General features: G+C 41.3%; 1 protein-coding gene across 1 annotated transcript in view; it reads right to left on the reverse strand.

Annotated features, from left to right (window-relative positions):
- l3mbtl3 (L3MBTL histone methyl-lysine binding protein 3) overlaps positions 1-12437 on the reverse strand; it is a 77599-nt gene extending 65162 nt beyond the window's left edge. Inside the window, exons 1-4 of the mRNA XM_084091963.1 lie at positions 12330-12437; positions 10287-10412; positions 9691-9802; positions 6852-7002 (exon numbers count right to left, since the gene is read on the reverse strand). Coding sequence (XP_083948089.1) covers positions 6852-7002; positions 9691-9802; positions 10287-10388 — 365 coding nt within the window. The 5' untranslated portion in view covers positions 10389-10412; positions 12330-12437. The remainder of the gene's footprint in view (positions 1-6851; positions 7003-9690; positions 9803-10286; positions 10413-12329) is intronic.
- Positions 12438-13931: the final 1494 nt, after the last annotated feature.

The raw sequence follows: 13931 nt of genomic DNA on the forward strand, positions 1-13931 counted from the left end.
GGACTGAGGCGTTACTACATTTCTTTGCAAGACGGGCCACTGATATAGTTCCTCGTAATGAATTCTTACTGACATTGTCGGAAGTCATTTTAACAATGAACTATTTCCAATATACGGGCCATTATTATTTACAGAAGCGGGGGGTTAGTATGGGGAGTTGCTTTGCACCGTCGTATGCATGCTTAGTAATGGGTCTATGGGAAGCTACATTTATTGATAACCCTGTGAACAATGTATTTCTCCCTAAAATCTCTCTTTGGAAGAGATACATTGATGATGTTTTCTTCATTTGGAAAGGGACTTCGTTTGAATTGGAGAATTTCATGGCCTATATTAATTCTACCACATCCTTTTTGAGATTTACAGTAGAACACTCTACAGACAATATTAATTTCTTAGATTTGACTATTTACAAAAATTCCCAAGGAGGTTTAGAAACATCAATCTATCGTAAACCTCTTAGCAGAAATACCCTCCTCAGAGCAGATAGCCATCATCCCAAACAACTTATTAAAAATATTCCCATTGGTCATTTTTTACGGCTTAGAAGAAATTGTAGTAGCGATGCCGAGTTTGAGCGCGGAGCACTAGAAATGACAGAGCGCTTTCGCAATAGGGGCTATACTGAAAGCGATATCTTTCAGATATCTCCCCAGCTTATGAACGAGCTAGAGCGACGCAACGATCACATCTTTTGACTAAAACCAAACGCGCCTCAAAGCAAAGACTTTGTTTCTCCACAGATTTCTCTCATATTGGTGGAGAAATAAAGCATGTTATTAAGAAACACTGGCACATCCTGCAGAGCGATCCAGCTCTTAAAGATATATGCGCATTACTTTTAAGCGCCCTCGCTCACTGAGAGACAGGTTGGTTCACACGACCATGAGCCCTCCACCAAAACCTATGTGGTTGCCGGCTCCTCCTTTGGGTTTTTACAGATGTGGGCATTGTACCCATTGCTCTAATTCAAATGACACAAAGCAATTCTTCCATCCTCAGTCAGGTAAAAAATACAAGATCAATTCTTTTATTAATTGTAACACCACCCACGTGATTTATATGCTGAAATGTCCATGCAGTTTGGTGTATATAGGTCAGACTAAACGCTCCCTTAAATTACGCATTGCAGAACACAAAGCAGCAATTCGGAACCGTAATATGGATTATGCAATTGCGAGACACTGTGTACAAGCTAATCATGGCTCCAATGCGTCCTTGAAATATTGGGGTATTGAAAAAGTTCTACCCTCCCAACGAGGAGGCGATATAGTGAAGTCCCTATTACAAAGAGAGGCGTTCTGGATTTTCACTCTCAACACAGTGGAACCTAATGGTCTGAATGAGGAACTGGGCCTCTCATGTTTTTTATAGTTCACATTTTGAGGTATTTGTATACATTTTGCTAGTGGTTTTGTATGTTTATTTGTACATTTATACGGGTTAACCTTTTTTTTTTTTTTCTTTTTTTTTTTTACTTATGTATTTATTTATTATTAATTATTATTATTATTATTATTATTATTATTACTATTTTTTTTCTTTTTTATTTTTATTTTACTTATGTATTTATTTATTATTAATTATTATTATTATTATTATTTTTTTTTTATTTTTATTTTTTTTGTCTACACCTGAGTGCTTTTATAAGATTGGTTAATTGATGTACCACACCCATTTAGGCCAGTGGCCAATGCGTTGAGCTTTGATTCTTTTAAAATCTGTACATCGTTGCCATTGATTGTTTGACTCTGAAGAAGACGCATGGGCGTCGAAACGTTAGTCGTTTTGTACCATTAAATAAATTATTTAAAACGTTGTGTGCTCCGGTCCGTTCCTTGGTCCTAGCTAGACCTTGGGTCTCCCTTGCAAATTAATATTATTATCTGGCTTGAGAAGTTAGATATTTTAATTCAGACTTTGTTTCATTTGTCTGGTGTTTATGGCTGCATTTAATTCTGAGGAATTAAAAAGGTGAAATAAAGTTATTTTTGAAGGCGGCTTCGGGTAAGAGGTCCTGACGCTATGCGCAGACCTCTGAAGATGCCGCTCGGGAGTGTCAAGTTCTCACTTCTCCATGGAGAACTCCCTGCCGGTCCTCTACTTCAGGGTATTGTAAACGAGATGGAAATAGCAGGGCGGTTATAGCAAGAACCGCTCCTCCGCGGAGCCCTCAGGAAATCAATGTTTGTATCGAGCGTCAAGTGCGCTTCGGGACACATCGGTTTCCAGCGAACACACGCTGCTCTGTCTGCCCCACAGTCTTGCGGCCAGGCAGTGCTCGCGTCCGCACATCGGGAATTGTTTTCGACCATACCCTGCCGGAGAGCCGCTTCAGGGGATCGAGAACGAATCCCGAATTATACCCGAAATCCCTGGTTCCCTTAGTAGAATATAGGTACAGGCTACAGTTCGATTTCCGCTCACCGAATTTCAACGGGGTGGTTTGGACAGCAGGCAACCCACAGCAGGATCGGGTATTGAAACAAGAAGTAAACTCCCTGTTGGCAAAGGAGGGTATAGAACGTGTTCCTCCGTCGGACAGGGAGTCCGGGTTTTACACCCGCTACTTCATAGTTCCCAAGAAGGATGGGGGGGTTGCGTCCAATTCTAGGCACTAGAATCGGTCTCTGAGGAGATTCAGGTTCATGATGCTCACTATTCCCATCATCGTGAGCCAAATCAAATCCAACGATTGGTTTGTCACAATAGATCTGAAGGACACATACTTCCACATATCCATCCTTCCATCTCACAGGAAGTTCCAAAGGTCCGCTTTCGGGGGTGAAGTGTTCCAATATCGGGTTCTTCCGTTCGGCCTAGCTCTCTACCCTCACACATTTACCAAATGCACAGATGCAGCTCTAGCGCCACTGAGGCTTCAAAAGATGGCAAAAGATGGCAGTTCGGCATCAAGATGTCGTCCTTGCCCACATCCAGAACCTGGGGTTGAGACTCAATACAAAGAAAAGTGTGTTGGCGCCAGCCCAGAGAACCACGTTCCTGGGAGTGGTGTGGGATTCGGTCACGATGTGGGCACAATTGTCTCCTGCACAGATCGAGCCCATCCTGGCCACGGCGACCAGCTAGGCCAAGACATCACTGTAAAGCATTTTCAGAGAGTGTTTGGGCTCATGGCAGCAGCATCCAATGTCATTCCGTTCGGCCTGCTGCACATGAGGGCCCTACAATGGTGGTTGAGAACCAAGGGGTTTTCCCCAAGGGGTTTTACCCGTTCCGCATGATCAGGGTTACGCGCAGATGCCTTCGTTCCCTATCTATGTGGAAGAGACCTTGGTTCCTGTCCCAAGGTCCCGTACTGGGAGGGTCATGTTGCCGGGAAGCAGTTTCAACAGACGCCTCCCTCACAGGCTGGGGCGCGGTCATGGACGGCCACTTTACAAGAGGTCTATGGCAGGACCATCAATCCCCCTGGCACATAAATTGCCTGGAAATGCTGGCGGTCTTCTGAGCTCTGAGGAGTTTCCTGCCAGACCTCAAGGGTCATCACGTTCTTGTCAGAACAGACAATATGGTCAGGGGTGTCCTCTCTAAATCATCAGGGGGTTCTGAGATCACACCCTCTATGCATACTGGCGTATCCGATCCTCCTGTGGTTTTAGGGGAGACTATTGTCTCTCAGAGCAACATACATCCCAGGGGACCAGAATCAGGGAGCAGACATCCTGTCGAGGCAGGGGCTGAGGCCCGGGGAATGTAGACTCCACCCCGAGGTGGAAGTGAATCTGTTTGCATCTTTGAGAGACGACACACTGTCTACTGTGATTCTCCCTCTCCCCATGGTGCAGACGTGGCCGAGGCTGCGTCTGTACACATTTCCCCCGATCACTCTGCTCCCGGGAGTTCTGGAGAGGGTCCATCGCGACGAGGTCAGTCTACTTCTAGTAGCTCTGGTGTGGCTGGCCTGAGTATGGTTCTCAGACATAATATCACTCCTAGAGGGCCCTCCATAGGAGATTCCCATCAGGAGGGACCTGCTGACGCAGGCAGAGGGCTCAATATTTCACCCTTGGCCAGAGCTATGGAAACTGTGGGTCTAGTCACAGTACCTAGAAGCTGGTCTGTCAGTAGGAGTAGTCAAGACCATACTCGGCTCTAGAGCACCCTCCATGAGGAAACCATCCGGCCTAAAATGGACAGTTTTCACCGTTTGGTGTAGAGAGCGTGAGGTGGACCCAGTTAACTGCCTGGTGGCTTCAGTGCTGGAGTTCCTCCAAGATCGCTTCTCGGCTGGTCTTATCCCGTCCACACTCAAGGTGTACGTGGTTGCCATTGTGGCTTTCCACGTTCCTCTGGGTGATGGGCCCCAGGGGAGACATCAGCTGGTCGTACATTTCCTCCTTGGAGGATGAGACCTGCGGAAACCAGAGCTCCCACATGGGACCTGGCAGTGGTTCTCGAAGGGCTTGTCGAGGCCCCATTCGGACCTCTAGAGTCGGCTGAGGCCAAGAACCTTTCCCTCAAGGCAGGGGCGTTTCTAGGTTTTAAAAACATCAGGGGCTGAGCCCGAAACATCAGGGGCTGGGGTGGGTTATAAGATAACATGATTCGATACCGAGAATAATGTATATTTAGGCCTATATGCAGGGGGCAGACTGGTTAAAAAATTCAGTCCTGGCACTGTTGCCACACCGGCCCATATTACCACACAGACACACACATTCAAATGTGAGGTAGTTAGGGGGGTTCTGGGGCATGCTCCCCCGTGAAAATTTTGATTTCTCGGACCTACATATGTGCATTTTAAGGTGTTTGAAGGCCAACATTTTTTGATAACAATAGCTTTAAAAGCATGTCAGTGGGCAGTAGCATAAATTATTTGTCAAGCAGATAACAGATTCTTAAACATGAGAATGAGGATAAATGTTGAAATGAATGATCCACACTAGAAAATGGAAATGCAAAATGTTTCTGCTTATTGTTGACAATACACAATCACATATTCCAAACAGGAATGGTCTTAAATGAGAAATCTTTCAAGGATTATTTTGCATAGATGTAAACTTTTTAGCATTAAAGACTGGTTTCAGCAACTTGTTTCTTTCTTGAGTTAATCAATGTTTTTGGCACTATTAAATCAGTTCAATTAAATTTCAATTGTTCACTCATAAAGACAATCACTTGTCACCACCTACTGGCTTAATGATGCAAGTTGCGCAACACAAGCGGAGTGATACAAACTGTGAAAAGGCTGATGCTGGTGAAATATTCGAACACATTCGAGGACCTTATATATATAGGCTACATATCAGAGTTAAATAGGAATACATTGTAATAATGTTAATAAAGCAGACTAAATCACACGACTGCGCAGCAATATTTAAGCTCATTATACAAAGGAAATAATACAGATCTAGACAAATTGGGTTGCTTATAGTTAAAAGAATGTCATGAACGAGCATTTAGGCTAGATGTAGGCCTATTTTTCACATTTTTGGTCACAAAATATTTAGTCAGTTTTGATGACTTTGCAATATTGATAAAATGTTAGAATATTAATAATGAAAAATGAGTAGGGCTACGCCAAAATGTGTAACATTTATGTAGCCTACAAAGGAATACAAAAGCCCCGACATAGAGTTTTGACGCAGCTTTAATCTCCCTTTTGGTTATTTCAATACTTAATTGACGACAGAACAAATCGGCTGACGCCGCCTCTGCCTCAAGGTAACTTTTTTATTAGCCATTACTTCTCTGAGGAGAGTAGGAGATCGTCAGGCCCTTTCTATATCTCGTGGGTGCCTGGAGTTTGCTCCAGGCGATATTAAGGCTATCTTGCATCCCAGGCCGGGCTATGTGCCTAAAGTGTCATCTAATGTGGCACGGCCTATGGTTCTGCAGGCTTTTCATCCTACACCTCATGTGGCGGTGGATAAAGAAAGACTTAATTTGCTCTGCCCTGTCAGAGCTCTCAAGATTTATGTTCAGAGGTCTTCATGGCGGAAGTCAGACCAGTTGCTGGTGTGCTTCGGGTCGCCCAAGAAGGGGCTTCCCGCATCCAAACAGACCATCAGCAACTGGATCGTTCAGGCTATCTCTATGGCCTATCAGGTGCACAGCTTGCCTTCACCTTTGGCCGTGAGGGCTCATTCAATCAGAGGCATGGCGTCCTCTAGAGCCCTCCTCTCAGGGGCCCCAATCCAAGTGTGTGATGCAGCATGATGGGCCACCCCTCATACTCCTCTATGCTCCCGTCCTAAGTGTGTCTGTGCGCTGCTTCACACTGGAACAGGCAGGGCTCGTTGTGGTATAGTGGGTACTCGTTCCCCAAAGTGTCATCATGAACGCAGTGGGAGTTCCCTCGAAAGGGAACGTCTCGGGTTACGACTGTAACCAGTTCCCTGAGAAGGGAACGAGACACTGCGACACACGACTCCCCCTGCCTGGGAGCGACTTGCTTCATCACAGAAGCTAGCTCTATTGTGTGCCGGCGTCCCTTTGTAGCTTCCGTTACGTCATGACGCAGCACCAATCAGGATTGGATTAGTTTCATTCATACTTCAGATGCGTTACAGTAAGAGCGTTCCCCCCAAAGCGTCTCGTTCCCTTCTCAGGGAACAAGCATTACAGTCGTAACCCGAGACGTTTATTATAAGCACACTGGAGTTTTGTTGTCTGTCAGTTTAACTGATTGGCTGTCAATGTTTTTATCGTTTACACTCATTCTGAAAGTGAATAAAACGATATCGTTCCTCTGTGTCGTTATAGTTGTGCTGTGAACTCTGCTACTCTTTAATATTTATAATGATTTCAAGAACCATATTTTATGGTTTAGTTATCATCCGTGGAGTGATGAGTCTGATCCGCAGTAATCGTGAGGCTTGACTTACTCTTGCTGGTCCTGCTGCAGACAGCGCTCGCTGCAGTGAAGTCCATCAGACAGGAAGTCCACCACAGAGCCCTTCCTGTTACAGCGCACACACACCAGGCCTCGCTGGGCCCACGACGCCTCCTCCTGTGAGACCGGCCGCGAGGACAGAGCTGAGGGAAATCAGGACAACACAGAGAAAATGTACAATCCTCAGGGAGATTAAACATCATTCACATCACAATATTCCACTAACTGACTGACTGATCCTAACATTACTGACCAATCATCACCTGCGGCCTCAGACAAACCTGGGCTCTCTTCAGATGAAAGTCTACGGAGAATCTGTGTGTTTGGATTGCTTTAAAGGCAAGGTTAAATCAATCTTGAATCATTCCCAAACTTAGGGATGCACCGATATGAAAATTTTGGCCGATACCGATAACCGATAATTCTTTATATTTAAAAGCCGATAACCGATATATTGGCCGATAAATCTAAATTCAAAATTTTATATAATTTTTGAGAGCCTGATTACAAAAACAAAAGTCTCACCATTAAATCCATGTCCCAAACACACGATTATAATGATGTTCTCATGATAATTTTATGTAGCCGATATGACAGATTTGCGCTGCACATGTTGCACTGAACTGTATTTTCCTTTTTTAAAGTGACTCCAATCATATTTCAAGCAATTTAAAGCCATCATGGTGAACAGTGAACATCTGAATTTACTCAGCTGAAGGAAATACTCAATTATTTATCAGCTTTAATATATCGGCCAAATTTTCTTATTGGGCCGATAACGATAACATTAAAAATGAACATATATCGGCCGATACCGATATGGTGCCAGATATATCCTGCATCCCTAGTAGGAGTCCATTAAAACTTTTTTACTCCAGAAAAGCAAAGCTAAATGTTGATTTAGTAGCTATCATGCTGTTTGTTTGTATGTGCATGGTAAGTATTGTGGGATTCAACCATATAGATAATTTAAAACAACACATAACTATTTACAAGTTATTCTTGAAGGATTTTCTGAAAGAAATCTCAGCAAACACTGAATAATTAGAAAGCTTTATCTACACAATGACTGTTTTTGATGTATAACTCTACATCAGCTCCAGTGGCGATCAATGTCACTAGCCTTACAAAAGAGAAACATCAAGTCAACTTAAGTAAAGTTCAAGTATATTTTCCAGTAAGTAAGTATATACTTATTACTTTATGCAATAAAATCAGCATACTAGCAGTATAATTGTGTGTACTATTTTCATTAGCCTACTTCTTGGGACTAAATTGGCCCACTTTTTAGTTTATAAAAACTAAATTTAACTGTACTTTAAGTGTAACTGCAGTAAACTTTAAGTACACAACTAAGTAAGTTTTTCTTTTCTATTGCGACTATGTGAACTACACTACAAGTGAACTCACAGGTATACTGTTTGTTTATAAACTTTATCTCACTTTTTAGTCTAATGTAAGTGAGTAACTACTTTATGAAGTATGAGGTTTATGAAGTACACTCTCAGTAAACTACAGTTTTGATACTTGTGTATTTTTATACTTCTAAGTTTACTTTATGTGAATTTAACATCATACTTATACACTGAAAAAAAAAACATCTTGAATCTAAATGGTTTTAAGTCAAAAATATTATTTAACTTAAATACCTTAATTTGTCCCAACAGAACTAGTGTATATGGGTTAAATCAGCTCTTTAAGGTAACACTTGCAGGTTAGCACTTTTTAAAGTGCAGTTTATATATTATTTTGCACTTTTAGGGTGTGTTTACATTTGGCTGGTTTAGTTTGATTAAAGCAAACTCTGGTGCGATTGCTCTGTTAGTGCGGTTCATCTGAATTAAGTGTTAACGCTGCCATCCGAACCAAACAAGCGGACCGAGACCGTTAAAAAAAATAGGTCTCAGTCCGCTTCTAAATGAACTCTGGTTCTCTTTCTTTTAATCACATTACTGTGTGATTTAGCTATTTCTTTAAGACAGATTAAAATCTCACAATTCATTCCAGCCCACTTGAGAACTGCATCCACTATTTTTTACCACTTTAAAGGATTAGTTCACTTCAGAATTAAAATTTCCTGATAATTTACTCACTCCCACGTCATCCAAGATGTTCATGTCTTTCTTTCTTTCAGTCGAAAAGAAATTAAGGTTTTTGAGGAAAACATTCCAGGATTGTTCTCCATATAGTGGACTTTAATGGGGTCCAACCAGGGTACAACGGTTTGAATAAATAAATAAATAAAAGGTAAAAAAACGATGTCGGTTGATTTTGAAATTGGAGGAGAAAATGAGTTTTTCGTCCTGCGCTCCCTTTCTGAACCAGAACACGTGTGACCTTTCAACGTGATTACGTAATGTGTGGCGCATCACAGCTAGTGCAAGATGAGCATTTGTGGTTAAGAAGTATATAAATGTTTATTTTTGTCATAAAATGTCCGCTGGTTTGTCTAGATCAGACTCTTATTCCTCGGCTGGATCGTGTCGAGACTTTGAAGCTGCACTGAAACTCACATCTGGACCTTCGACCCGTTGGACCCCATTGAAGACACTATATGGAGAAACATCCTGGAACGTTTTCCTCAAAAACCTTCATTTCTTTTCGACTGAAGAAAGAAAGACATGAACATCTTGGATGACGTGGGAGAGAGTAAATTATCAGGAAATTTTAATATTGAAGTGAACTAATCCTTTAAGAGCATAATGTAGTGAAATCTGCAGCTCATTTCCGTGGGATGTTGCTGTGTAAAACTTGAGACAGTAACCACGGAGCAAAGTGTCTTAGGGAAAGGGCACTGAACACCACACGTGAGTGTATTATTGTGTGTTTACCCTCTTGTGCCGTGGGGACGCTCCATGTGGTGGTGGCGTGAGCTTTTTTGCCCCTCTCCTCCTCCATCTCGTCCGTTATGACCTCCAGGACCCCAAACTCATTCACCCGGAACTGACACACACACACACACACACACACAACAGAGACGCTCACACACTGCTGGATGTACACAACTAACACACACACTCACACAGGATTAACCCAGCAAGCAATTTTGCGTTTTAAAGACATCTAATAGCCGTCCAAACACAGTCCAGACGTCTAGGCTAAAACAAGGAGAAATTTGGGCTGTCAGTGAGAATTTAATAGACGTCTAAACCACAGCCCAAGAATAGACTAGTCACCAATTAGATACAAAGAAATTAGAGTGAATAAATGAAACCAAACACCTTGTAATCACGGTTTACTTTGCTTACATGATGGAATATCATACATCTCGCAAGTTATTTGGCAAAAAACGACATGTAACCAAATTCAAAGTTATTTTGGCTACTTAAAGCCGGACTGTATCGGGTCTATAGTTGACCTAGACGGTGCGATGACGGCTATTGCATGCTGGGAATGCAGTTTTAAGGTTGCGTGTGTGTTCCCTCACCTTGAGCTCACTGCCGGGAAGAGTTCCCACTCCGTCCTTCCAGTCCATGGCTTCGTACACATCAAACTCTGGAGCGGCTGCACTCGGGCCCGACGACTCCATCACACACGCACACACACGGCTAACCTGCAACAGCACGCCACACTTACACAATACACCACTGAAAATCATTCACATGCACATTAATTCACCTCTTAGTGTGTTTTTACTCCAGGACACCAAAGCTAAATGTTGATTAAGTAGCTATTTGCATGTTTGTTTGTATGTGCCTTTTTTGAGATCAGTAAGATTGTATGATTTTAAATCCGCATAAAATGTTAGTTTTTGAGGTAAAATGCAGCCCAGACATATTCTTTACAGGGATTCATCCGTATACTAATGAAAAATCATTTCAAACAACACTTGTGATTATTTTAAAGGTTAAACAATTATGTAAACAATTACCATGTTATTTTAGTCCAGAACGGGTTTAACAGCTGTCACCTAATGAATTGCACTGTTTTTGTGCATTAGACAGTAGACAATGCATTTGTAAGCTCTCTTTCATTTATAATCTATATATATATCATAAAAAATATTAGAAGAAGTCTTCTTATCTGTCCTTCAAAACCTTTAGCCTAAAAGTCACTCCTGAACAACCATAAACCAATACAACTGTTTCTATAGCTTAAGTAGCAAGCTGATCTTGAAGGACACATAAACAGGTTATGAACACACACACACACACACAGGCAGTGTTTAGAGCACACAGTGTGTCTGCTAACTAAAGCCAGTTTAGCAGGAGTGTGTGTGAGTGGCGCATGAGGCCTACAGCGTGTGTGTGTGTGTGTGTGTGTGTGTGGTTCCCTCGGCCGCCGATAGGGGTCGCTCAGCCCCGGCGCTACTGGAAACTTTCAACAATGAAATCAAAAGAAATGCTAGCAATACTGTCACATATTACAACATTTTCTGTACGCATCACGTGTTTTGATTCATTTTAACATCGTTTAGCATTAAATTCTTAAGTCAGAGTTGAATAATTGTGGTACATCTGCACGTGAAATGATTTTCGCTGCTGCATTTGGTATTTATTCGGTTGTATAAATAAACTAAGTTCATTTTCTCAACGAATGTTTAAAATCTCCGTGCAAATGCTTCACTTTTTTTAACGTGAAGTACAATACGACATAAAAATCGACCTACTCAGATAACAGTTTTTTACTAATGATTTTTAGATTACATTTGTAGACGACGATGATGATGGTAGAAATAAAATGTAATTTTTTAAATGAAAAACAAATTAAAATAAAATACATGAGTTTGACGCACCGGGTTTTTTCTATTAAACACGTTTGCTTGTATTCAGCTCTATTACATTAAATAGTTTACCCTGAATGAGGTGAAATTATTCATCTCGACGGTGTTATTTTTCCTCAAATATCGACGAAGACGAGCAGTGATGACACATTTCAGACGGCGCAGTATCAGATATTAAAACACTTTTCTTTAATGTGTTTTAAAGGCAGTTTCTCAAAATGGCGGAGCAGGAATTATATTCACTATATAATTGAAAGACACAGGCCTGGCGAATCGCGTCATTATTGCTGATCAATGACATTTAAAGTGAATGATTGAGCAGATGATCGCAGAGCTGATCGAGACATGTTTTGTTTCGCACGGTCAGTTCCTGCCATGTACAGGAGCGAATGCACTCCTGCTTTGCATTATTCTACACACACTCATAAATACACGCTTTATTCCTGCCATCAGCCACAAATACACACTTTGATCCTTTCTATCGACTGCGTCTATTTTGAGTGTCATTCATTAGCGTTATTCTTTATTTCATACTCTCTCTCTCTCTCCCTCTCTCTCTCTCTCTCTTCCTGCTGCTCATATTATTGATGACACGTCCAGGCGTTTTCTACTTTATATCTAACTTTCATTATTATTCCGTCGCATTAAACCTCCCGCGAAAGTCTAACACGGTTAATTATACAGTATACAATGCTACACAAGCAGTTTATCCTAGCGTGCGATTGTTTTAATTTGTCTGTTTCTTACCCAAATTCTCCCACGAGTACTGAGAAATTGGCCAGGCGGACTCCAGTGCGCATGCGCACAGCCGTCGCGCTTCACACTCGCCCATCATGACAATAACGAAAGTTTTGCGCTGAAACAATCCCTACGAATCTCGACGATATCGCGCACGTTCACGGACCCTCCAGGCTTGTCTCAAACCTGTCTGTGCGGCTTTTAATGCGCAGCGACGTGCTCCGAGGGCGTAAAACATCGCCATTTCTGTGTTTGTTACTAAGAATATATTCCTGCGCGCGACCGACCCTTCCAAAATGCGCATAAACATCTCAGTAAATACAAACAATCAAACTCTGGAGTGTTGCGTGTGGTTTTATTGAGAGGAGATGGAGAAATGTGACAGTGTGTGATAGCTGTCTGCATTGCTCTAGTCGTGTAGGTGAACATATTTAACTAGCTATACTTGCTGGACTACTGAACTGAACAGCAAACACTGGCTCTACTGTTGTAGCCTATAGCCTACTAAACTAAACAACAGCCCAGCTAACGAAAATATATCACAAGAACGTTTTGCTAACCTTCCCGTTAAGTTATGAAAACAGTATTTCTGAACAAACGTCCTGCTTTGTAAATGTTTTCTGGTTATGTGAACATTCCATTTTGAACGTTACAGTTCTATGAACGTTCTGAAACTAGTAACATGGTAAACACGTTCCATGAATAATGTACTGTTTAAACTATATTGAACTATGTTACTAAACTGTGCTGTACAGAATCACAAAATAGCCTTTTTTTTTACCTGAACTAACTTAATCTATAGAAAAGTTTAGTTTAGAACAACACAAGGCTATAATGGACCACTTAAAACAATATTGAGTTCTACTAACCTAAAGAAATATTATACCATATTCAGCTGTACATAACAATAAATATACTAGAAAAATTAATTAACTTAACTATTCAGAACAACACTAGGTACATTAATGTACTACTAAACTAAAATATACTGAATTATGTTCTACTATATAGTCCAGTCTTAAAATAGGTTGATATGAATAACACTTCTGTTCTCACAACACGTAAATGATGCTGACACTTTTAATGTAATCATTTTATCTTATATCTAAAAGGTTTCACAGACAGGTCTTAGATTAAGCCAGGACTAGACCTTAGTTAAACTAGGACATTTATGCAGCTTTTATAAACGTGCCTTAGTAAAAACCATTACTGTGTGCATCTTGAGACAAAACACTGACACTGATATATTTTAAGCTCAAACATGCGTTTTAGACTCGAGCCGTGTCTGTGAAACGGGGGTAAATGACAAACAGTGATAAAATAAACTGGCCATACTATTAGGCTACCCAACTAAGTAATCCAGAGCTGGATTTAAGCAATTTGTCCCCGTTAAAACTGCTAATTATCAGTGCAATCCAACTGTAACTCAGACTTTAACTATTGTCATCCACACTTGATCTAATCAAACTCTAGTTTAGACCTTGTGTTATTTGTCTGGTAATCCATTTGGTAATCTAATGTAGACTAAAGATAGACTAATGTAAATATTTTGTTTGCTAATTTATTAAAACAAGAATGAAGTTGCAGTATGTACAGTAGTAGGTGGCTTTG

The sequence above is a fragment of the Abramis brama genome (genome assembly GCF_963993115.1).
Source record: "Abramis brama genome assembly, chromosome: 18".
Classification (NCBI taxonomy): Eukaryota; Metazoa; Chordata; class Actinopteri; order Cypriniformes; family Leuciscidae; genus Abramis; species Abramis brama.